Source organism: Carassius auratus, chromosome 47 (assembly GCF_003368295.1).
Source record: "Carassius auratus strain Wakin chromosome 47, ASM336829v1, whole genome shotgun sequence".
Lineage (NCBI taxonomy): Eukaryota > Metazoa > Chordata > Actinopteri > Cypriniformes > Cyprinidae > Carassius > Carassius auratus.
Window position 1 is genome coordinate 1,598,238 of NC_039289.1, and position 23,807 is coordinate 1,622,044.

At 38.4% G+C, this 23,807-nt stretch overlaps 1 protein-coding gene and 1 long non-coding RNA gene across 7 annotated transcripts in view; one reads left to right on the forward strand and one right to left on the reverse strand.

Moving 5' to 3' along the window:
• The window catches only part of LOC113064721 (protein shisa-5-like), a 54,255-nt gene that overhangs the window by 3,769 nt on the left and 26,679 nt on the right, over window positions 1-23,807 (reverse strand). For 2 of the 6 annotated variants that reach the window (XM_026235609.1, XM_026235605.1), the window contains exons 1-3: window positions 3,471-3,631; window positions 3,136-3,298; window positions 495-554 (exon numbers count right to left, since the gene is read on the reverse strand). In XM_026235609.1, coding sequence (XP_026091394.1) covers window positions 495-554; window positions 3,136-3,298; window positions 3,471-3,531 — 284 coding nt within the window. In that variant the 5' untranslated portion in view covers window positions 3,532-3,631. Of the gene's footprint in view, window positions 1-494; window positions 555-3,135; window positions 3,299-3,470; window positions 3,632-11,579; window positions 12,278-12,360; window positions 12,556-14,060; window positions 14,183-15,767; window positions 15,931-16,134; window positions 16,278-23,807 lie in introns of those variants that run through there. The other 4 variants (XM_026235611.1, XM_026235610.1, XM_026235607.1 and 1 more) reach the window with 4 other exon arrangements.
• On the forward strand, window positions 17,883-21,382 carry LOC113064723 (uncharacterized). Its single transcript, XR_003278885.1, has 3 exons — window positions 17,883-18,227; window positions 20,442-20,520; window positions 20,809-21,382. It is a non-coding gene; the product is annotated as an uncharacterized LOC113064723 (long non-coding RNA).

The window sequence follows — 23,807 nt, forward strand, 5'->3', positions numbered from 1 at the left end:
TAATGTCATTATAAACATTAATATAAAATAAGGATTCAAACCAGGGCCATAATTGCAAACATTGCCACTAAAAAAAAAGAAAACATTTGTTTCTTTAAAATATTTCTTACAACAGTTTTTAACTCCTTTGATCATGCCCCATCTTGCCTGGGTCACCACGTTAACATCCTCAAAAATGTAGAAGTTGCATCATACTACTTCTCTCCTGCCTTGTCTTTAAATTGACAAAAACAAAACAGCTTTTTAAAGTGTTTGTTTTATAAGTAAAAAAGGGGTTGTACCATGCACCTGGAGTGAGTAGGGTGCTTTTTGCAAACAGCATTTAAGTAAAAAAAAAACACAACCTCTACAGGAAATGGTGGGTAATGCAAGAAAAGGGAAGGACAGAACTTGATGCAATTCAGGAAATATTCATTTCAAGATAGGGTTTGAGATTTACATCAACGATTAGACTAAGCTCAAAAAAAAAAAAAATTAGCTTGTGTTTTACTCACCCTTGATACATCTCAGGCAGTGGTGGGCTCTCAGGGACAGCAAGGTCTTCTGTGCTTCGCCTATAAAAATTAAAATTGTGTAAAAAAAATTATTATTATTATTATTTAGGTATCATTTTCATTTGTGTCATGCCCACAAAATGGCCTATGATTAGTTTCGTTGAGGATGAACTGGAATATCCTACATAAAAATAAAAAGGTCTGCGGCCTGCACATAGACTGTAATAACTGGGCCAGCACCACAGTTAGTGCCGGAGACAATTTATAAAAGGACTTTGATGGTGATTCTCCTTTGTTCAAAGTCGTTGAATCTGATTTGTAACGAACATTAGTGACAGAATCATCAGCCAATCAAATTTTGACGTTCCATGACAGCACGCCCTCTGGGACCAGCTACATGCCAAGTGCTTCCCCCAGCTAGGGTTGTCAGGTTTTCTCGACAAAACCCACCCAATCACGTTTTCGAGGTGTCCAACTTTAAAAATCGTGTTCCAGGAGTTAAATACACGTTTTTGGCGGGGTTCTCCTGGTAAAGATCACATTCCAGGGGCTAAATATCACGTCACTGAGGTTGCTTCAACCAGCAGACAACCCGCGGCAACATTGTTAAAGTAGCCCAATTGGGCAACACTGCATTTAGTTGGGAATTTCCAAGCCGGTGTCACCGGCGCCTCTACACCAAACCTTGTTGCTGATCTACCTTTTTAAAGGCGCTCTTTTGCAAACAAAAAAAATATAACTGAAGGATAAACTACTAGCACTGAGCACAAGAAGTTATTTGGCCATGTTTATTTTTTTTAATACGAGTAAAGGGACATGGAATGACAGACGCACTATTTGCAAGTGACAGGTAAGTGCTTTATTATTTGAACAGTATTGATTCATGCACATTTTTATGGAGGTGTACATGGTGGTTGATAATACCAATGTCTTTTTAGGCAAGTCGTGCCACTCGGCCGCCATCTTGGCAATGCCTCCAGGCAGCTATCAAGACCAGGCTCCTATCTAAATGAATGGGCAGGGAGTCAGAACTGCACTTTCACTGGTCACCCGGACGTAAAAACTGTATGTATAGAAACTTTTACTTTTACCACGCATGCGAAAGGGTTCCCGACACCAACTTCATTTACGTCTCTATCCAGAATGCCGGTGTCTTTTACTTAGAATGTAAGGTAACATATTTTTGGTCGATATAAAATGCTTTAACTGGTAGTCCGGTGCCTTCGCGTTGTTATCACCCTCTTCTATGTGGATTCCATCTGATCTTGCACACACCACAATTCGCTGCAACTGTGTGCATGTGTCAGTGGAACCAGACGATAGGCTTAAATGTTTCCCGGCTTGACTGTTCAAAGCAGATGATTGGCTTTCCAGCGGGAGGAGCGGGACATGTGCATACAACCGCCATCTTTGCCATTACAGGTTTTCCTTATATAGTTGTATGGAGGATTGAGGAAGTAGCATGTCTCTTATAAATTGGCTCTGATAATACTGTGGTGGGGTGTGTGGATGTCCAGCATTTGTACAGTTCTGCTGCTGTGAGCGTGTCGTCATTTTAGAGTGACGTGACTGTTCATAGCGAATCGTGTATTGGTGGATTACTTTTGCTGATCTATGTAGGGAATTTAACCCACCCCCATCTAGTCTACTGTTGAAATTGTTGATCAGCTGTCATTGTCGTTGAGAGCCAGTGTGCGGCATAATACGCAAATTATATAGTTATTAGTGATGCGCGGGTCATCTCATAATCGAGAGCACTTTATTTGCGGGGCGGGTTGGGGTGGGTCACTAAAAACAACATTTTTAAAAATCCATTTATGAAGCGGGACCCGTGGGTTGGAAAGAAGGCCGACCGGTGCATTACTAATGGATATGTATGATAGATGTGTAATGGTATGTAGTTTACAGTTGTTTACTAAAGGCCCTGGCTAAAACCCCACGGCACACTACTGACCCTAGGTGTATATGTCTTTCTTCATTGAGACGAATCCAGTCGAAGTTATATTAAAAATTATCCTGGCTGTAGTCAGCAGGTTTTGCAGTTGAACAGTCTTCAAACATTCATAATAAAACGTACCACACACGGTCCGGGGGATGAATAAAGGCCCCCTGGAGCGAATCCATATGTTTTTGTAAGAAAAATATCTATATTTAAAAAGTAATAAACACAATTTTCGCTTGACTTCTGGAGTGTTCAACTGCAACGCGCGCTGACTACAACATTATAGTTCGGAATAGCCAGGATAGTTTTTATATAACTCCATATATATAACACAATATAATGACTGGATTTGTCTGAAAGAAGAAAGTCATTTACACCTAGGATGCTTCGAGGGTGGATAAAACATAAGCTAGTTTTCATTTTTGGGTAAACTAACCCTTTTACACAATACTGTAAATTTCTTGATTGTACCATGATTCAGTTCACAGAATTATCAGTAGTTCACAGCTATGGATGATGAGGGATTTTAAAGCATTAACTGACCCAAACATATATGTGTGTGTGTGTGTGTGTGTGTGTGTGTGTCATTTTTGAACATTCAAACCACCTTGGTTTGGAATTACGTGAGGGTGTATAAAAAGTAACTTTTGGGTCTCACGGACAATTGTATTAAGAAAGAAAAGGCTTGAAAATCCTTACATAGTGCACATATCTTGCTCATGTTCGGATAACCTCGAAGATTCAGAGGAGCAGCAGTATCTGAGATGGCAGTTTCCACAGCAGTGTTTCCCAACCCCGCAGCTAAACGAAGGCTTGTACACGTTATCGCTGGTGAAGTAGCTCTCACAGTCATCTCCAGAGCCTAAAAGAACAGTAGAAAGTAGAAATCAAGAGAACGGACATTATAATATGAACATCGTTTAAAAAGTACCGATAAATCAAGTGCTGTATAAATTATTTTTCTACTTGGCGCCATCGGTAAACCGCCCAAACGCATGTTTAAAGTGTTTCTTAGATTTTTGTAATAAACTTACCGTCTGTTACCGTGAATAAACCCGCAGACAGTAGCAGGAGAACCGCTGAGGCGGACGCCATCGCCTTCTCTTGACGCTTACAGTGTTACCAGATCAGCTCGTGGGCTTCTAATGAACTAGTCGTAGTTTTTTTCCTTTTTTCTGTAATCAACGTCACGCAAACAACTGTTGAGAAACGAAAGCGGAAGAAAGGAGAATAAGTACCGTTTGGATTGAAACTATGTAAATCTAAACATTACAATCAGATTCTGTTCGTGATTTGCTCGAAAAATATATCAAATATTTTTAAAAACATGTTTTATATTATATATTAGTTTTTATGAAATGGATTTAGGTAGTCTGAATTTGGAGCGCTATAAGTTTATACACTCTTAAAAATTAAGGTTACAAAAGGGGATTCTCTTAGCAATGCTAGAGAAGAACCATTTTGGGTTCCCCAAAGAACCTTTTAGACAATATTTAGAGAACACCTTCCTCCAATAAGAAGCTTTTGTGGGTTGCACTTTATTTTACAGTACGTGTACTTCCTTGATATTACCAGAGGAAAAATAAATAAAATGGAAGTCAGTTAATGGCTACCATCAACCGTCTGGTTACCAACATTCTTCAACATATCGTCTTTTGAGCTTGAGGATGAATAAATGATATTAAACACAAGTATGGCGATTTTGTTGCAACATGAACTTCTTGTCACAGACTTAAAACAATAAAAGTTCAACAACATTTGGTCTTGTAGAATGTGCTAGGCTTTATTCTTTTTGAAACCGGTAGATGTTTGCAGATCTTACCAGATCTTATGTGGATGCTGGGGGCATATTGTTGTCCCAGAGTAGGTCCAATCGGAATGGGATGCAATCCATAAATTGGGGAAGGTTATTATTAAGTAAGGTGACTACTGACTCTCCTGTGAATGGTATCGTGCAATCATGACTGTAATTCTTAGCACCATATGTACTACAAAAGATGAATCAAAAGACAGCATTTAGTATGAACAAAACCCACATGTAGCTCTTTGTTCACAAATACTGACACTTACGATGGAGTTTTCTCATGTTTTTACTCAGGCAGCCGAAATAAACACAACAAAGACCATCCTGAAAACCACTATTGTCACAATAATAATGTCTTCCGTTCGATGGGGAGAATGACTTGAATATTTTAAGGTTTTCCTTGTGTACAGATTAGGGAAAATAAACATTAGAAACATTAGAAATTTAGTGTTATATCTTTCAAACAACCAATTCAGTCTTTGAATAACAAGCATTGGACTAATTTTCACTCAATTGGTTCATCAGAATAAAATGATCAGAATTATAACACAAGTGAGGTTTGTCCTCAGTTTTCCTTACAAAAGACAAATTTTTTCTCCATCCTTCCATCGATCGGTTCTAACAAATAATCTACTTTAATTAAAATTCATTTGCCAAAAATATAACTTTTTATATTACAAGTACTTTCTCTCCCGGTGCAAATTTTCTCTCCTGTTGTACAGCCGGCTGCCGTCCGTGGAGAAGCTCGAAGGGGGAAAACCCCATGGAGACTTGCGGGACCTCTCGCACAGTGAACAACAAGGCTTCTAACCACTTATCCCAATTTTTGGCATCTTCCTGCACGAATTTCCGAATCATTGACTTAAGCGTGCGATTAAAGCATTCGACCAGGCCGTCGGTTTGTGGGTGATAGACACTGTACGAATCGATTTAATGCCCAATAATTCATAAAGTTCGCATAACATACGTGACATAAACGCCATGCCTTGATCGATGAGGATTTCTTTCAGAACCCACACCCGGGAGATTAAACGAAACAGTGCGTCTGCCACACTCTTAGCCGAAATGTTGCGGAGGGCCACTGCTTCAGGATATCGTGTTTCATAATCAACTATGACTAATGCAAAACGATGTCCCCTTGTGGATCGCTCTAATGGCCCGATGAGGTCCATACCAATTCTCTCGAAGGGGACCTGCATTAATGGGAGGGGGCGCAATGGCGCTTTTGGGGTGGCTGGTGGGTTTACCAACTGGCATTCAGGACAAGACGCGCACCACTTGCGCACATTCTCGTGAATGCCCCGCCAAAATAAATGGGTCATGAGGCGATTTAGTGTGGCAGCCTGTCCCAGGTGGCCCGCAATTGGATTAGAATGAGCTGCTTGGAAAAGCATTTACCTGCGGCTCCTTGGAACTAACAATTGGGTTGTATCTTCTTTTGTCCGAGCATCTTGGGTCACTCGATACAACCGATCTTTTAAAATGGCAAAATACTGATAGGAGAGCGTTTGGGTAGGCTGGAGAAGCTGGCCGTCGATGGTACGGACCTGTTGGAACGCATGTTTCAATGTTTCATCCAGAGACTGCTCCAGAGGAAAGTCATCGCGCTCCGAGAGACCCCATCTCTTGATTTCACACGGTTCCCCTGGAGCAGGGCCCGGCGCTCCCGGCTCAGTTGTTGACTGAGCTCCACTCTTGGTGATACGTTGACTCTTCAAATAACCCAGCGGACGATATTACCAGAGGGAAGACGCTCATGGAGCTGGCGAACTCTGACATGTGGAATCGAGGCCCAGGATTCCTCCGTGAACCGCCTTACCATTGGCCAGTCAAGCCCCTTGTAGAGGCCCGAGAGGATACCTCAGAAACAAGGAAAGCCATATTCTGTGGATTAGTCACAGATGATCGAAATCCAGACATGCTTGATGCAGCTCAGTATACTTCTTGGAGTGCCTTAGTCGATGCAACATACCGGTCCCTCCATGGGGCGGCCGCCCAAGATACTGGTAAAGCATCCATAGAATACAGTCGTGCAGAAGCTCTCATCTTGAGTCAATGTCAGGAGGAATCATTCCCAGAGGAATTCAAGGCTTTAAAATCAGGGAACCTTGTACCCACACCCAGCCATCTGAACACGCTTGCACCCGAGTTCGACCCTGAGTTCTGTCTAATTCGTGTGGGAGGTAGGATACGGCGATTGGATGGCTTCAGCAAAATCGAGATTCACCCAGTGGTTCATGATCCCCATCATCAGGCGACAAAGCTCATCGTTAAGCACTTTGATGAGCGTCTACTCCATCCAGGACTTGATAGGGTCTTCGCAGAGCTACGTCGCAATTTCTGGATCCTAAGGGGCAGGCAAGCCATCAAATGACACCAGAGAGAGTGCATAGAGTGTCAGAAGTGGAGAGCTAAGCCGACTCTGCCTATTATGGTTGACTTACCCTCAGCTCGCCTACGATTGTACCAACCCCCCTTCTTCTCTACTGGAGTTGACTGCTTCGGGCCATTCAGGGTTAAGATTGGCTGTCGGACGGAGATCATCTTCAAGTGCCTGACAACCAGATGCATTCACCTTGACCTGCTCAGCAGCATCGACACTGATGCATTCTTACTGGCATTAAGGCGCTTCATAGCACGTAGAGGAACCCCATCTGAGATCATATCAGATCAGGGTACTAACTTCCGCGGAGCCGAGACCGAACTGGGAGAAGCTTTCAAGGAGATGGAGCCCAAAATGCAGAAGCAGCTGGCTAGCTATCAGATAACTTTTTGGATGAATCCTCCGGCCGCACCCCACTTCGGAGACGCATGGGAAAGGGAGATCCGATCTGTAAAGTCGGCATTGCGAGCAGTCATCGGGAGTCAGTCTGTGCCTGAAGATGTCCTTCAGACTGTACTGATCGAAGTAGAAGGTATCCTGAACAGCAAGCCCTTGGGATACGTTTCATCTGACGTGGCGGACTTGGATCCAATTACCCCAAATATGCTTCTCATGGGGCGGCGAGACACCTCGTTTCCCCAGGTGGTCTACACCCCTGAGCCCTTGTCCAAGCGTCGTTGGCGTCATTCCCAGACTATCATCGATCATTTCTGGTCTTACTTTACACGACACTACCTACCGGGTCTCCAGACTCGCCAGAAATGGCACGGTGAATACGGTGGTCATGATAATCGACCCGCAGCTTCCCAGAGCCAGTGGCCAATTGGTCGGGTTGTCAAACTGATACCCAGTGCTGATGGACATGTCAGGTCAGCTCAAGTACAGGTCAATGATCGACTATTCGTTTATGTTCCGCTATTCCAGTTTCACTTTCATTTTCAATAGCCGATTGCTCCGCCATTTTCATCAGGTGCGTGATTGAATGTAAGTTTAATAATACCTGATTATAGGTCAGCTGTTGTGTTTAAATATTCAGCTTGTGTAATCGAACCTTACATTGTTTATAATGTTGTTATATATAAGATATACCGTGATTCAAATGTTTATGCTTGTTAGTTCCATTACACATCTGTAATTTATATTTAGCAGATGTAAACTGATGTTTGTTTATTCTGTTAATTTCAGAAAGACCACATTTAACACTTTGTGCCCATAACTTGTACAATATCCAGTCTAATTGGAGTAATGTTGTGCCATCTGCTGTGAACCCTAAAATACTTCAGATAAAGAGTTGAACAATGCCCTGTCTCCTGTCACACTTCTTACCGGAGTCCCGTGGTGGATTAGGATCAATACCCCTACCGATCTATTAGTCCTGTTCACCAGTTCTGATTATACTCTTCACCCAAATGTGCATCACAATCTGGAAATGCATAAGATCTGTCTCTAATTCAGTCTAACTTGAATTCTAATCCTTAATTCTTAAAGTCACTTGCATTTTATATGCATCATTTTTCTCAACAGATTTTTTTAAACCCCACTGGCCAAATTAGTATTTCATTGTCCAATATTCATGCCGTAAATTTAGCATTTCTTAATTTTGGACTTTTCAGTTTTGTCAGTTAAAGGGGGGGTGAAATGCTCGTTTTCACTCAATATCCTGTTAATCTTGAGTACCTATAGAGTAGTACTGCATCCTTCATAACTCCAAAAAGTCTTTAGTTTTATTATATTCATAAGAGAAAGATAGTCTTTACCGATTTTTCCCGGAAAAACACAACCGGCTGGAGGCGTGACGTGTGGGCGGAGCTAAAGAATCACGAGCGCCAGTAGGCTTTTGCGTCTGAGAGCGTCTGGAAGCTGTGACATTACCGTGAGGGAAAAACCATCATCCAAAACAAACCATGGCTTACAGTCAGATTCAGCCATTTATTTATGATCCAGAATCAGATCCTGAGGCTGAAACTGAAGGAGAGCAGCAGCAGCAACGACTCGCTCTGAGCGGGGCTCGAACCCGGGTCTCCGGCATGGGAGGGGACGCACTAACAAGGAGGCAGAGATATTTTAAGCAGTTTTACTCACCGCCTGCGGTTCCAACACACGATCGTGACCCTTTTTCATTGGGATTGCATCATCCTTAAGAAATAAACGATACGCAAATCCGTTGTCAAACTTTTCCTTGTTTGTAAAACAAGCACCTTCGAAATGCAGGGAACAAACAAAAACACTTGCACAACTCCGTTGATGCTCTGTAAAAATAAACTCCATCCACTGGTCCCTTAATGCTGTTTTTTTTTTTTTTTTTGGTAATCTGTGCAGGGTTGTCTTGCCCTGGCAACCAAAAACACACTTCTTTTGTGACTTTTCGCGACGCTCTCGCTCTGATCAGTGAAGTCTGTTGTGCTCTCAGTGCTCTGCTATACGGGAGCGCGCGCTCTTCCGGCAGAAGTGCCCTAGGACCCATGTAAGGAAATTCCGCTCCATCTAACGTCACACAGAGCCATACTCGAAAAAAACTTTCCGAAACTTGTGACAAACCGGAAGGAGTATTTTGGGAACAAAAATACTCCTTCAAACGTACAACTTAATTTTTGAAACATTGTCCATGTTTAGCATGGGAATCCAACTCTTTAACAGTGTAAAAAACTGAAATAGCATTTCACCCCCCCTTTAAATCTGTTTTTCTTTTCCATTTTGCCTGTAGACATAAAACAGGATCATGACTGAATCAGTCTTTCGATCTGATTCTTTTCAGTGAACCTCTCCGCTCATCTGAGATGTGAAAGTAGACGAGAGTAGGCTAGGTGGCTACACTGAGGGAGGTAGTGAGAAGTTCAGTCAAGACAGTGCTCACTTTTCATAGTGAATCAGCCACCTACGAGATCAAAGGTAGAAATTGAATCATACACACTCATATGTTTTGTTACTAATAATTTAAATTCTGTACAAGACACCGGTTATTTAATTTTTCTGACTGATGTTAGAAGTCTGGCATGCATCATCAGAGAGAAGTCATTTTCACCACAAGTTCCCGGTATGACATTTTTATTAAATATTGAATCTTAAGCTTTCAATGATATGAAATCATTGGTATCAGCATTATCCTCCAAACCACCTAAAAAGATCACACCTCTCGTTGTAGACGAGTGGTGCTGATCCTCTCGTGTAAAACACACCGGCCGATCAAAGTGCTGCAGGGAGAGTGAGCATGCAGGACCTGTGCCTTTGTTAGATGATTAGATGATTAGTAATACAAACATTAGAGATTGTTTCTTTATTATTTCACCAGTAGGGGGCCCCATGTACATTCAAGTGCTGCAGATTCACTAAACATACCATAAAAGACAAACCAGGCACGTGTTCACTTAGACATCAAATGGGATTTCAGCACCTCTCCCTTTATGTTCCTTGAAAAAGTGCCCTTTTTTTTTTTTTTACATGTGTGTTTCTGTGTGAGCAAAATTTTCCCTGACGAAATTGTTTTGTCTTGCTAACATTGATGACTTATGAGAGAACTACCATGTTACTTAAAGGGATAGTTCACCCAAAAATCTAAATTATGTCATTAATAACTCACCCTCATGTTGTTCCAAACCCGTGAGACCTCGGTTTATCTATGGAACACAGTTTAAGATATTTTAGATTTAGTCTGAGAGCTCTCAGTCCCTCCATTGAAACTGTGTGTTTTGAACCAGTTCACCAAATCGAACTGAATCATTTTAAATGGTTCGCGTCTCCAATACGCATTAATCCACAAATGACTTAAATTGTTAACTTTTTTAATGTGGCCGACACTCCCTCTGAGTTCAAACAAACCAATATCTTGGAGTAATTCAGTAGGGAGTCAAGCCAGATAATGAACGAAAGATTTACTGTTTCACGAGTCAAGAACCGTTTCTGTCAGACGTGTCCGATTCGAGAACAGAGGAGCTGATGAAACTGTGCATGTGTGATTCAGCGTGAAGCAGACCGACACACAGAGCGTCTGAACCGAACTGATTCTTTTGGTGATTGATTCTGAACTGATTCTGTGCTAGTGTTATGAGCGCGGGTAAACTGAAGGCTTGAATAAAGGGCAATCATTGCCAATGATGACATTACGTCGAGCGCAAAAGAACTGGTGAACCGTTTTCTTCAACCCGTTTATTGAATCGAACTGTCCGAAAGAAGTACTGGTGATCCTAAACCGATGCAACTGGTTCTTGACTCGTGAACGAGTCAGTCTATTGTTCGTTATCTGGCTCGGCTCAGTGGTCATCTTCAGTTCTCTATTCACATCAGTTCAGTCAGTGTACTGTTTGAGTGCATGCATTACTCCGGGATATTGGTTTGTTTCAACTCAGAGGGAGTGTCAGTCATATTAAAAAAGTTAACAGCTTAAGTCATTGTGGATTAATGCGTATTGGAGACGCGAACCATTTAAAACGATTCAGTTCGATTTGGTGAACTGGTTCAAAAAGAACCGGTTACATCAAATAATTCGTTCGCAAACGAATGATATGATAAACTGCTTTGATTTGAACTCTCTCTCACAACAGACACGGAAGAGAAGACAATGCTGAATAAAGTCGTAGTTTTTTCTATTTTTGGACCAAAATGTATTTTTGATGCTTCAAAAAATTCTAACTGACCCTCTGATGTCACATGGACTACTTTGATGATGTTTTTCTTACCTTTCTGGACATGGACAGTATACCGTACACACAGCTTCAATGGAGGGACTGAGAGCTCTCGGACTAAATCTAAAATATCTTAAACTGTGTTCTGAAAATGAAACGAGGTCTCACGGGTTTGGAACGACATGAGGGTGAGTTATTAATGACATTAATGATGTTTGGGTGAACTAACCCTTTAACTAAAGCAATCAGAAGTCTAGTATTTACACCAGTGTGAGTTCTTTCACTGCATGATTCAGTTTATTTTAATGCATTTAAAATTATCCGAAAATTCAAGAAATGGGGGCAGACATGTATATATTTATTTCATTTCATATAATCAATCAGCATTAAGCAAATATAATATTGGTTTTCACAGCAGTTCAGTATTAAGACACTTGCGTTAAATGCGGTTGCATTTAGATAGAAAACTTGTTGAAACTTCATCCAAAAAGAATCACACGTCCTGACATTTGAAATGTAGGGAAAATAGTGTATAGTTTAATAATTAATACTGAATGCAGAAAACACTAATAAAAAACAAAAACGCATGAAAAAAAAATGTCATTCAGTGCTTGCAGAAAGATTGAAATAGTATTTTCATGTAAACATTTCTAAAAAATTTTTTTTTTATATTTACAATTCCAAAATGCATTTTTCCAGCGTGTCACAAAGCGAAAACTAAACTGAAAGAAACTGAAAGTAATAAAATGAAAAATTAAAAACTGAAATAAACCCTGACCTTAGCACATCAAATAGTCTTGTATAATGCACATTCTTACTGCCTTGCGAAAGGGCGTCAAACTCCACAATCCAGCAATGACTGATTTGACAGACGGTTGTGGTTTAGTAACCGGTGTTTGGTGGCTACATGTAGGCTGGGTTGTAAAGCTGGCTGTTTCGATGTCTCTGAAAGCATAGGAGCAGCACCCGGCTGGGTGGGCTGCTGCATGGGGTACATGGCCTGGCCTCCCTGAGTAGTGGGATATCCAGGATTCACTGGAAACAGTAAAAGACACTAGTTACTTTCACAGAAAAGACTACTTTATGGTCTCAGTCTATCCAGCACTAGGTGTTCTTACTGGCCACGTGATACGAGGGTGGGGGTCCTGGTGCATATGACTGTCCCTGATATGGTCCTGTCTGCATAGGCTGACCCCCGTAACCTGCTTGAGTCGGCACTGGTTGGTATTGTGGGTACTGGCCTCCTTGCATTACCGGCTGCTGCTGAATGGATTGTGTATTCACGACTGTAGTTACATGTGTTTGTACCGCAGCTGTGAGAAAAAAAAAACAAGACAGAAATCAATTAATAATTACATTTTGTTAGCCCCCTGAATTATTTATAAACCCCATTAATGGAACAGGAACAGATTTTGGCTCACATTTAACAGAAACCCACCAATTCATTATCTCAACAAATTAGAATACTTCATAAGTTCATAAGACCAATAAAAAAAACATTTTTTGTGAATTGTTGGCCTTCTGGAAAGTATGATCATTTACTTTACATGTACTCAATACTTGGTAGCGGCTCCTTTTGCTTTAATTACTGCCTCAATTCGGCGTGGCATAGAGGTGATCAGTTTGTTGCACTGCTAAGGTGGTATTGAAGCCCAGGTTTCTTTGAATCCTGCTGGAAAAAGCTGGTCAGCAGAAGGAAGCATGAAGTGCTCCAATATTTCTTGGTAAATGGGTGCAGTGACTTTGGTTTTCAAAAAACACAATGGACCAATGCCAGCAGATGACACTGCAACCCAAATCATCATAGACTGTGGAAACTTAACACTGGACTTGGGCTATTAGCTTCTCCACCCTTCCTTCAGACCTTGGTTTCCAAATGAAATACAAAACGTGCTCTTATCTGAAAAGATGACTTTGGACTAATGGGCAACAGACCAGTTCTTCTTCTCTTTAGAACAGGTAAGACATCTCTGACGTTGTCTGTGGTTCATCAAATTCCTCGACACGTCTGTGTGTGGCGGCTCTTGATGCCTTGACCCCAGTCTCAGTCCATTCCTTGTGAAGTTCACTCAAATTCTTGAATGAATTTTGCTTGACAATCCTCATAAGGCTGAGGTTCTTTTGGTTGGTTGTGCATCTTTTTCTTCCACAATTTTTACTTCCACTCAACTTTCTGTTAACATGCTTGGATACAGCACTCTGTGAACAGCCAGCTTCTTTGGCAATGCATGTTTATGGCTTACCCTCCTTGTGAAGGTTGTCAATGATTGTCTTCTGGACAACTGTCAGATCAGCAGTCTTCCCCAAGATTGTGTAGCCTAGTGAGTCAAACTGAGAGACCATTTTGAAGCCTCAGGAAACCTTTGCAGGTGTTTTGAGTTGATTAGCTGATTCACATTTCACCATATTCTAATTGGTTGAGAATTGGTGGGTTTTTGTTAAATGTGAGTCAAAATCATCACAGTTAAAAGAACCAAAGACGTAGACTACTTCAGTCTGTGTGCACTGAATTTATTTAATAAAAGAGTTTCACAATTTGAGTTGAATTACTAAAAATAAATAAACTTTTTTACAACATTCTAATTCATTGAGATGCACCTATACTTGTGGATCATTGTGATGTTTTTATCCACTGTTTGGACTCATTTTGATGGCACCCATTCACTGCAGAGGATTCAACGGTGAGCCAGTGATAAAATGAAACATTTCTCCAAATCTTTTCTGATCAAGAAACAAACTCATCTACATCTTGAATGGCCTGAGGACAAGTACATTTTCAGCTTTTGTTCAAGTATTTCTTTAACACTTAAACACTTACGTCTGGGTTTTCTGCACATTTGATAGATACAGCAGCAGGGGCAGCAGCAGCAGGTGATTAACAAGATGATGAAGACCACAACCCCTACTATTGATAAACCAATGGCAATACCACTGTTTCTGCTGTAAGACAGATAAAAAACATGAAGTAACAAGCATTAGAAAAAACATCTTCAAGTAAATTTAATCTGTAATTGAATCTATAAATCTTATTTATATAATTTGTTTTAATTAATTTAATGAAACCACTCTGAATTATTAAAAAACATAATATCATTATAAACAGTAATATCAAATCAGGATTCAAACAAGGGCCGTAATTGTAAACATTTCCACTTAAAAAAATATAAAACATTTGTTTGTATAAAATATTTCGGTAGCCCTTATTTTATAGTCCTGTTCCTCATGTACATACGATGTACTTTTTATAGTAATTGCAATAACTATGTAACAACTAGGTACTAACCCTGAACCTACCCCTAAACCTAACCTTAGTTACCTTGTATTACCAGAACTTTCTTAGATAAATACAAATACAAATGCAAGTACACTATAAGTACAAGTTAGTACATGTACTGTAAAATAAAGTGCAACCAATATTTCTTACAACAGTTTTTAACTACTTTGATCATGCCCCGTCTTGCCTGGGTCACCACATTAACGCCCTCAAAAATTTAGAAGTTGCATCATACTACTTCTCTCCTGCCTTGTTTTTCAATTGACGTGAACAAAACTGCTTTTTAAAGTGTTTGTTCTGTAAGTAATACAGTTGCTGTTAAAAGCGTAACACGCACCTTACAGGGAGTAGAGTGCTTTTTGCAAACTGCATTTCAGTAAAAATACCATAACCTCTAAAGGAAATGGTGGGTAATGCAAGAAAAGGGAAGGACAGAACCTGATGCAATGCTGAAAACGCAAGTAAATTTGAAGATAGGTTTGAGATTTACATCAACGATTAGACTAAGATCAAAAATGATATTAAAGGGTTAGTTCACCCAAATATTTAAACTAGTTTGTGTTTTACTCACCCTTGAAGCATCCTATGTGTATATGACTTTCTTCTTTCAGACGTTATTTTAAAAATTATCCTGGCTATTCCAAGCTATATCGTTGTAGTCAGTGGGTGTTGCAGTTTAACACTCCACTAGTCTTCAAATAAAGCTTGCACATTCATCATAAAACGTACCGCACACGGCTCTGGGGGATGAATAAAGGCCCCCTTTAGTGAATCCATGTGTTTTTGTAAGAAAAATATCCATATTTAAAAAATAATAAACACTTTCTCTTGCCTTGTGGACTGTTAAACTGCAACACCTGCTGACTACAATGATATAGCTTGGACTAGCCAGGATAGTTTTTAATATAACTCTGACTGGATTCGTCTGAAAGAAGAAAGTCATTTACACCTAGGATTCACGAGGGTGAGAAAAACACAAGATCATTTTCTTTTTGGGGGTGAACTAACCCTTTAACACAATATACACAACACATTTAAGTGTAAATCTCTAGATTGTACCTTGATTCAGTTCACATAATTATCAGTAGATCACAGCTATGGATGATGAGGGATATTAAACCATTAACTAACCCAAACCTCTCTCTCTATATATATATATATTTATGTGTGTGTGTGTGTGTGTGTGTCATTTTGAAGATTCAAACCATTTTGGGTCTAACGGACAATTGTATTAAGTAATAAAATCCTTACATAGTGCACATATCTTGCTCATAATCGGATAACCTCGAAGATTCAAAGTAGCAGCAGTGTCTGAAATCGCAGCTTCCACAGCAGTGTGACCCCAACAAGCAGCTAAACGAAGGCACGTACTCGTTATCGCTGGTCAAGTAGCTCTTACAGTCATATCCAGAACCTAAAAGAACAGTAGAAATGCGACACATTTCATAGAAGACCATGTGATGATATGATAATTTCAAAAGCACGGACTTTAGAACTTGAACATCGTTTAAAAAGTACCGATAAATCAAGTGTATGAATGATTCTGGTACTTGGCGCCATTTTTAAACCGCCCAAAAGCATGTTTAAAGTGTTTATTTGAATTTCGTAATAAACTTACCGTCTGTTACCGTGAATAAACCCGCAGACAGGAGCAGGAGAACCGCTGAGGCGGACGCCATCGTGCTGCTCTTCCTCTTCAACTAACTTCTCTTGACGCTTACAGTGTTACCAGATCAGCTCGTGGGCGTCTAAAGAACCAGTTTTAGTTTTTTTCCTATTTTTCTGTAATCAACGTCACGCAAACACAGGGGAGAAACGAAAGCTAAAGAACAAGAACAACACAAAACACATGTTGAAGTGAAACTTGTTAAATATGTAAATCTAAACAATACAGTCAGGATTTGTTCGTTATTTGCTCGTAAAATGTATAAAATATTATTTTTGATATATATATATATATATATATATATATATATATATATATATATATATATATATATATATATATATATATATATATTTATGAAATGGATTTAGGTAGTCTGAATTTGGAGCTCTGGAAGTTAATACATTCTTAAAAAATCTTAAAAAGGGGTTTTTCTTAGCAATGTCACAAAAGAACAATTTTTGGAGTCCCCAAAGAACTTTTTTGTGAATATTTAGAGGACACCTTCCATAAAGAAGCTTTTGTGTGATGTAAAGGTTCTATGTATGTTATAAGTAATTTGTGGAACCATTAATGCCAGTGAAGAACCTTTATCTTTAAGAGTATGTCCAAAATATAGCCTACAATAAAAAAAACGTACATGATCTGATCTTCATATGCAGCCTGACTGAAGGAAGCAGGAAACTGACCTGCTGGAAAATAAAAACTAGTACTAGATTTAGCAATAGTTCAAACAAAATGCTAATTCTTTCATCATTTACTCACGCTCGTGTTCCAACCCTGTATGAGTTTATTTCTTCTGTTAAAGCTGCAGTAGGTAACTTTTGCAAAAATTTATTTTTTACATATTTGTTTAACCTGTCATTATGTCCTGACAGTAGAATATAAAATCAAGCTCCTCTGGCTCCTCCCAGTGGTCCTATTGCCATTTGCAGAAATACACCGCTCCCTGAAAGAATCAACCAGAGCTTCGGTCCATAACTTTTTTTTGTGTTCAAAATTTACAAAATGTATATAATAAGCGAGTACAGCATGAATCCATTTTCCAAACCGTGTTTTAGCTTGTCCTGAATCACTAGGGGTACACCTACAGGTGGTGGTCGTATAATTAGAATATCATCAAAAAAGTTGATTTATTTCACTAATTCCATTCAAAAAGTGAAACTTGTATATTATATTCATTCATTACACACAGACTGATATATTTCAAATGGTAATTGCTTTTATTTTTGATGATTATAACTGACAACTAAGGAAAATCCCAAACTCTGTATACATTAGAATATAACTTAAGACCAATACAAACAAAGGATTTTTAGAAATCTTGGCCAACTAAAAAGTATGAAAATGAAAAGTATTAGCATGTACATCATTCAATACTTAGTTAGGGGCTCTTTTTGCCTGAATTACTGCAGCAATGCGGCATGGCATGGAGGAACAATAAAAGTTCAACAACATTTGGTCTTGTAGAATGTGCTACGCTTTATTCTTTTTGAAACAGGTAGGTGTTAACAGATCTTACCAGCCTCCAGATATGTCGATGCTGGTCCTGGGGCACATTGTTGTCCCAGAGTAGGTCCAATTGGAATGGGTTGCAATCCATAAACTGGGTGAAGGTTAATAGCCGGGTAAGGTGCACTGAAAAAAGTCTAACATTGCTGTTATTCGTTTAATGTGTATTTTGTCGTTGAAATAGCTTAAAATTATTGTTTTTTTCATTTAAACTAAACGTTTTAATTTATATTTATGGTTGAATCCATTTTTTTTACATGGATACAATATGATTTGCAGCGGGACATTAAACTGAATTTATTCATTTGATCAAAGCAATTTTATTAAATTAAGCATGGTTTGCACATGCGCATTGCTGAGTTGGAGTTCCGCTCTCTGACCACCTGACCTGTTTATTTAAAGAATAAAAAAAAAAAAAAACGTCCGTTACAGTTGAACTGTGTGTTAAGTGGCGGCAGCAGTAACTTACACTTCAACAGACCCCTCCAGGCTGGCTGAGAGACACAGAAGAACTACGAGCAACTCTGAAGAAGGTAAAATAATCAACTTTGTATACCCTTAATGTTTATTATTTAATTTTTTTCAATTAACGTTTTACCTGACTGGCCTTGACTCGTAATTTCAGCATTCACGCTCGATAGTATGTAACTATCACTAGGATATCACTATTGTTTCTAAATGCATAATTATGCTAGACATTTTTTTCCGCTCAATTTCTGACACTTAAAATGCAGTAGTAAATCCCCAGGTTCAAGCTTCAAACTTCATGGATGCAAACAGCGCGCTTTTCGACACCTCCCGCTTTTTTCGCGTCAGTCTGCATGACTTGTGTGAATCGTGCAGTTCTGAGAGGTTCTGATTATAATTTCACAAAGTCATCTGAAGTCATTAACTAGCTTAATCTGAGGGACAGAATTATATTTAGATAATTAAATTACAGTTTACGGAAACTCGTCTTCCCACTCCCTGCGGCTGTCAATCATTCTCCATTTTATATTCAAACCGCGCGCCTCGTCCGTTACAGCAGGATCGAGCAGGATACACGGTAAAACTCTCTCCAATATGATATATTCACATTATGATGCTTGATCTGTAGATAAAGGGCTGTGGATTTGCATAAAATGATTATTTTGTTGGAGTTTTTTGCTGTTTTTAAACGACTCGCCACGGTGTGTCTGTTAGATCACACATTACAAGAACTATGAATTGGCATCAAACCAACAATAAATGGAATTTAAAACCGTGAAGAAACAAATGATCGATAAACTGTTGGACAGATATACACGAGGATTTGTGCGCTCGACATTTCTTAGCTTTGTGCCGGATTTAAACGGTTCTTCTTAGTGAACCGTTTGAACCAGTTCACCAAATCGAACTGAATCGTTTGAAACGATTCACGTCTCCAATAAGCATTAATCCACAAATGACTTAAGATGTTAACTTTTTTAATGTGGCTGACACACTCTCTTTAGTTGAAACAAACCAATATCCCAGTGTAATTCATTTACTCAAACAGTACACTGACTGAACTGCTGTGAAGAGAGAACTGAAGATGAACACCAAGCAGAGCCAGATTACAAACAAACACGCCCACTGCTGGAGCGGTTCTCTTTCTCGAGTCAAGAACCAGTTGCATCAGTTTTCCGATCAGCAGTACGTACACTGAACCGAGAATCGTTTCTGTCGGACACGTCCGATTTGATAACCAATGAGCTGATGATACTGCGCATGCATGATTCAGCGTGAAGCAGACTGACACACAGAGCGTCTGAACCGAACTGGTTCTTTTGTTATTGATTCTGACCTGGCGAAATGTAAGTTTATTTCATAACAAATAGAATGCAATAAATTATGTATAGTAAGTGGATTACGATTTCTGCCCTTATGACATCTAATTTATTTACTTTATATCTTCAAGACTTAAATCCTCATGCACATTATTGCTGTTAGTTTATTCCGTGTGTTGCAAAACTTAATTGTAAACTTTCCATGATTATGAGGTTTTTAACTGACTAAAGTTATGATTAAGGACTTTATATTTGATAGACTTCTCTAATGACGTCAAAACGTTGAGCATAAAAGAACAGATGGACTGTTTTTTTTTTTTTTTTTTGACTTGGGTCTCTGCAGAGCAAAAGTGGGCGTTTATCACCTTGTGAGTGCTTTCAAACTGCTGGGTGTTTCTAAATCATGCAATTAAAATGATCACCCTTACCCAACCCCAGCCCTAAACCTAACATCACTATGACATTAGCCAATCAGGAATCATTGTGTAAAAACACCCTGATTTGGTAACTCCCATTACATTCCTGCAGAGACCTATGCTGTTTTTTTTTTCCAACCGGTTTATTGAATCGAACTGCCCAAAATACTTTTTGACTACATTTTACATGTGTTTGCATCCCTGAAACTCTGAAACTTGACTAATGGTAATGGTTACTTATGCTATCAATAGCTAAAGGTCCTATGTGATCTTTTTTTTACACTCTTAATTATCTTGTGTTCAGTATTTATCAGCCATAATATTACAGGGTGCAGCTATTTGTATCTGGTAATGTTAGTTTGCTACACTATTAACAGCATTTACATGTGGTAGAAATTTACCAAAATGTTAGCCAGCTTTTCTAAAATCATAAAATAAAGTATATATCTAGTAATGTTAAATGTTGGGTACTCTTAATTTGTGTATGATGTTAGTAGTTAACACACTTTGATGGCTGAAACTTAAATCATGTTTTCTCTTTCAGCTTCAGGGAAGCAGCCACCAATCAGCTGTTCCTGCTGTGCAAATTATTTGGAATCTCCTGCCAGTGATCATTGCTTGTGGTAAGTTCTATTTCCAATGTCATGAGGACGTTTGTGATAATTAGGCATCCTAAAGTGTAAAATTTTCTCTCATCTGGGAAGTTGTCTACCAGATCTACTAAGTAAAACTAGATCATCACTTTTAATTTAGTCACATCCCTTGTAATGAACATTTGATTATTTGGATTTGCTAATCAAATGTTTTGTTTTGAAAGTTTAGATTGTATAAGAGCTTGGCACATTATGATCTAACATGAAATCGGGAGATTTTCTGAAATTATAACATATTTTCTTTCTTTTTTTGTGCAGGATAATGAGGTTGAAGAACTGGAGCGGAAAACCATGGCGATCTTTATCACTGGGAAAGAGGATCCTCTCCATCCACCTAAAGACATTAAAATTGTTGTCGAAGGAAAAGAGGTCCTGAACGAGTTGCCATCGGTTGCTGGGCTCATATATACACTAAACCTAAAATATCCAAAAAGGCTACAGTTCACCTTTGAATTTGTGCAAAAGGTCCTGATGGAGCTTGATGGAATAAAGATGACCCCAAAAGTCACTAGACTGACCACCCAGCTGTACAGGGATTAATTGTATAATTGCATAATTGTTACATTTTATTGTGTTTTTACAGCCAAGACTTTAGATCCTTTTAATAAAAAGGTTGTACTAACAAGGCTTCATTTTCACTGCAGCATTTACAAATGTGGCTGCCCAAGTTTGATGGCTACCAGGTACAAAGGTTGAATAAGGCCAAGTCTTATGAACAACTGAAGAGACTGATTGCAGTGTTTCAAGTATTTCTGCTGTCAATCTTCATACATTTGAAGCAAATGTTCAATGTTGTGAGTTTATTGAACAATAAATGTGTTCTAAAGGAAAAGTGTTCTGAGTAGTTATTGATTAAAATTTATTGAAATCATTAATTAAATAAAATAATTTAATTGGACCTATAAAAATTAGTTTGTTCCAAACTAAAATAATTAATTTAATTTAACCTATACATTTTAGTTTAGTTGGTTTGTTCTAATTTAAAAAAATTAGTTTGTTCCAACCTAAAATAATTAGATTGATCAACCTTTAAAAAGTGGTTTGTATGGATTTAAAATTTTCAAGTTAAACTAAATTAAATTATTTACATTGAGTCAATGTCAAATGTTTCGTGTGATTGATTACTTCAATTTTTTTAAGTTGATACAAGGTTTTTATTTTTTCAGTGTGAGTACTGACTCTCCTGTGAATGGTGTTGTAATTGTTCGCACCATGTGTACTACAAAAGATGAATCAAAAGACAGTATTTAGTATGAACAAAACCCACATGTAGCTCTTTTTACACAAATATGACACTTACCATGAAGCTTTTTCATTCTTTTACTCGGGCAGCAGGAGATGAACATAACAATATCAACATAATATGAACATAACAAAATAAAGGCCATCCTGAAAAACCACTATGGTAATAATAATGTCAAAAATAATTTGGCAAAAATATAACTTTTTATATTAAAAACATATAAGTAAGCTTTTGCATCGTTTTTAAATGTAACTTTCCACAACACATGTTCATAAACGGTTTTTAGAAGTATGCAATTTGAATGCAGCAAATCAAATTCAGATCTGCCTCCATCCAACCAAAGGATGAACCCAGTTCTGATAATACTCTTCACCCAGATGTGCATCACAATCTGGCTATGCATAAGATCTGTCACTAATTCAGTTTAACTTGAAATCTTTGCCTTAATTCTTAAAGTCTTAGTCTTTTTTCTCAACAGATTTTTGAAACCCCAATAGCCAAATGAGCATTTCATTGTCCAATGTTCATGCCTTAAAGTTGACATTTCTGCAGTGCTGCATACTTCTCATAGGCATTTCCTAATTTTGGACTTTTCAGTAGCTACGTTTCCATGGACACTACTAATCCGATCGTAATAGAACTAGAAGCACAGTCAGAATAAAAAAAAGTCACATGTAAACACATCAATCAGATTGAATTGGCCAGATCCGACTTAAATTTTGATCAGATTTTAAGGGGTGGTTTATTCGTTTTGTAATCTGAGCGAGAGGACATGTAAACACTTGGGGTGCTTCTTACACAGGTGTATCCTATGCGGAAGTCTTTTAACGACTTAACTTGACGCACGTATAAATTCTCCTTCCCCTTCACATCTGTTGTAATAATTTTTATTTATACTTTACCTTTTCACTTCGAATAAACCATGCATGTCATATATTTCAAACAGGGCATCTTGCTTTATTAATATTTATCATGAATGTCTTAATTAACAAACTTTAACAACATAAGGGCAGATCCCTTTAATCACAGCTGATGACACTTTGAAGCTGAACCTTACATTGAACCTTACATTTGATTTAAAGGTTTTTTGTCTTTATGCTCAACTAAAGTGAAATAATGAGTATATTTCCACTTTGAGAAACTTGTGTTGCTCAAGCCTTGACTCGCCAAGACTGCCGCACATACTTGAATAAACGGAAACACGCCCACATTCGTGTTTACAGTGGTTGGCATCCACCAATCCTACAATGCATCACTGCTGCAAACAGGTTAGACTGCCAATCAGTCAAAATTAATTAATTTAAAAAAAAGCAATGGAAAATGCACCATATGGTAACGGTAACGGAGTTAATTTATTTAAAAATTAATGCATTACAGTATTAGTTATTGTCAAAAGTAACTGGGTTACTGTAACGCGTTGCTAATAATGCGTTACTGCCCAACACTGGACAACACTAAAAGGGTTCATTGGGGTTCTATATAGAATCATAGGGTTCTTTACTCAACTCCAAAAAACCTTTTATTCTAAAAAGGTTCTATAATGACAAGAAAGAACCCTTTTGGCTCAAAGGTTCTTTAGGCTATTATTCATTCATAAATTACATTATTCTGCAACATTTTGTATTTGTAATTAAATTATTGTTTGTAGTAACTAAATATCACATTTTAATCATGCTGATTTTTGGAGAAAAACCGAAATGGCACTCTTCGTGTGATATTGATTAACTACATAAAATGATATAAATATATAGGTACATTTTCTAACCCCCATGTCTTGAATTTTGTGATTATTCACATGCATTCATAAATGCATTTGAATACACCAAATAATGCAGTGAAAGAAAGCACTCAAAATGCACACGCGCCATGCGCACTAGTATGACTTCATCATGTAACTTTAGATTAGCCTAGAATAAATGCTTGCACTTTTTTAGGCACGATTTGTATAGTTTTTGAATATACTTGATACTGTTAAAAGGCACATCATTAAAACAAAAAATATGAGTTCACATAT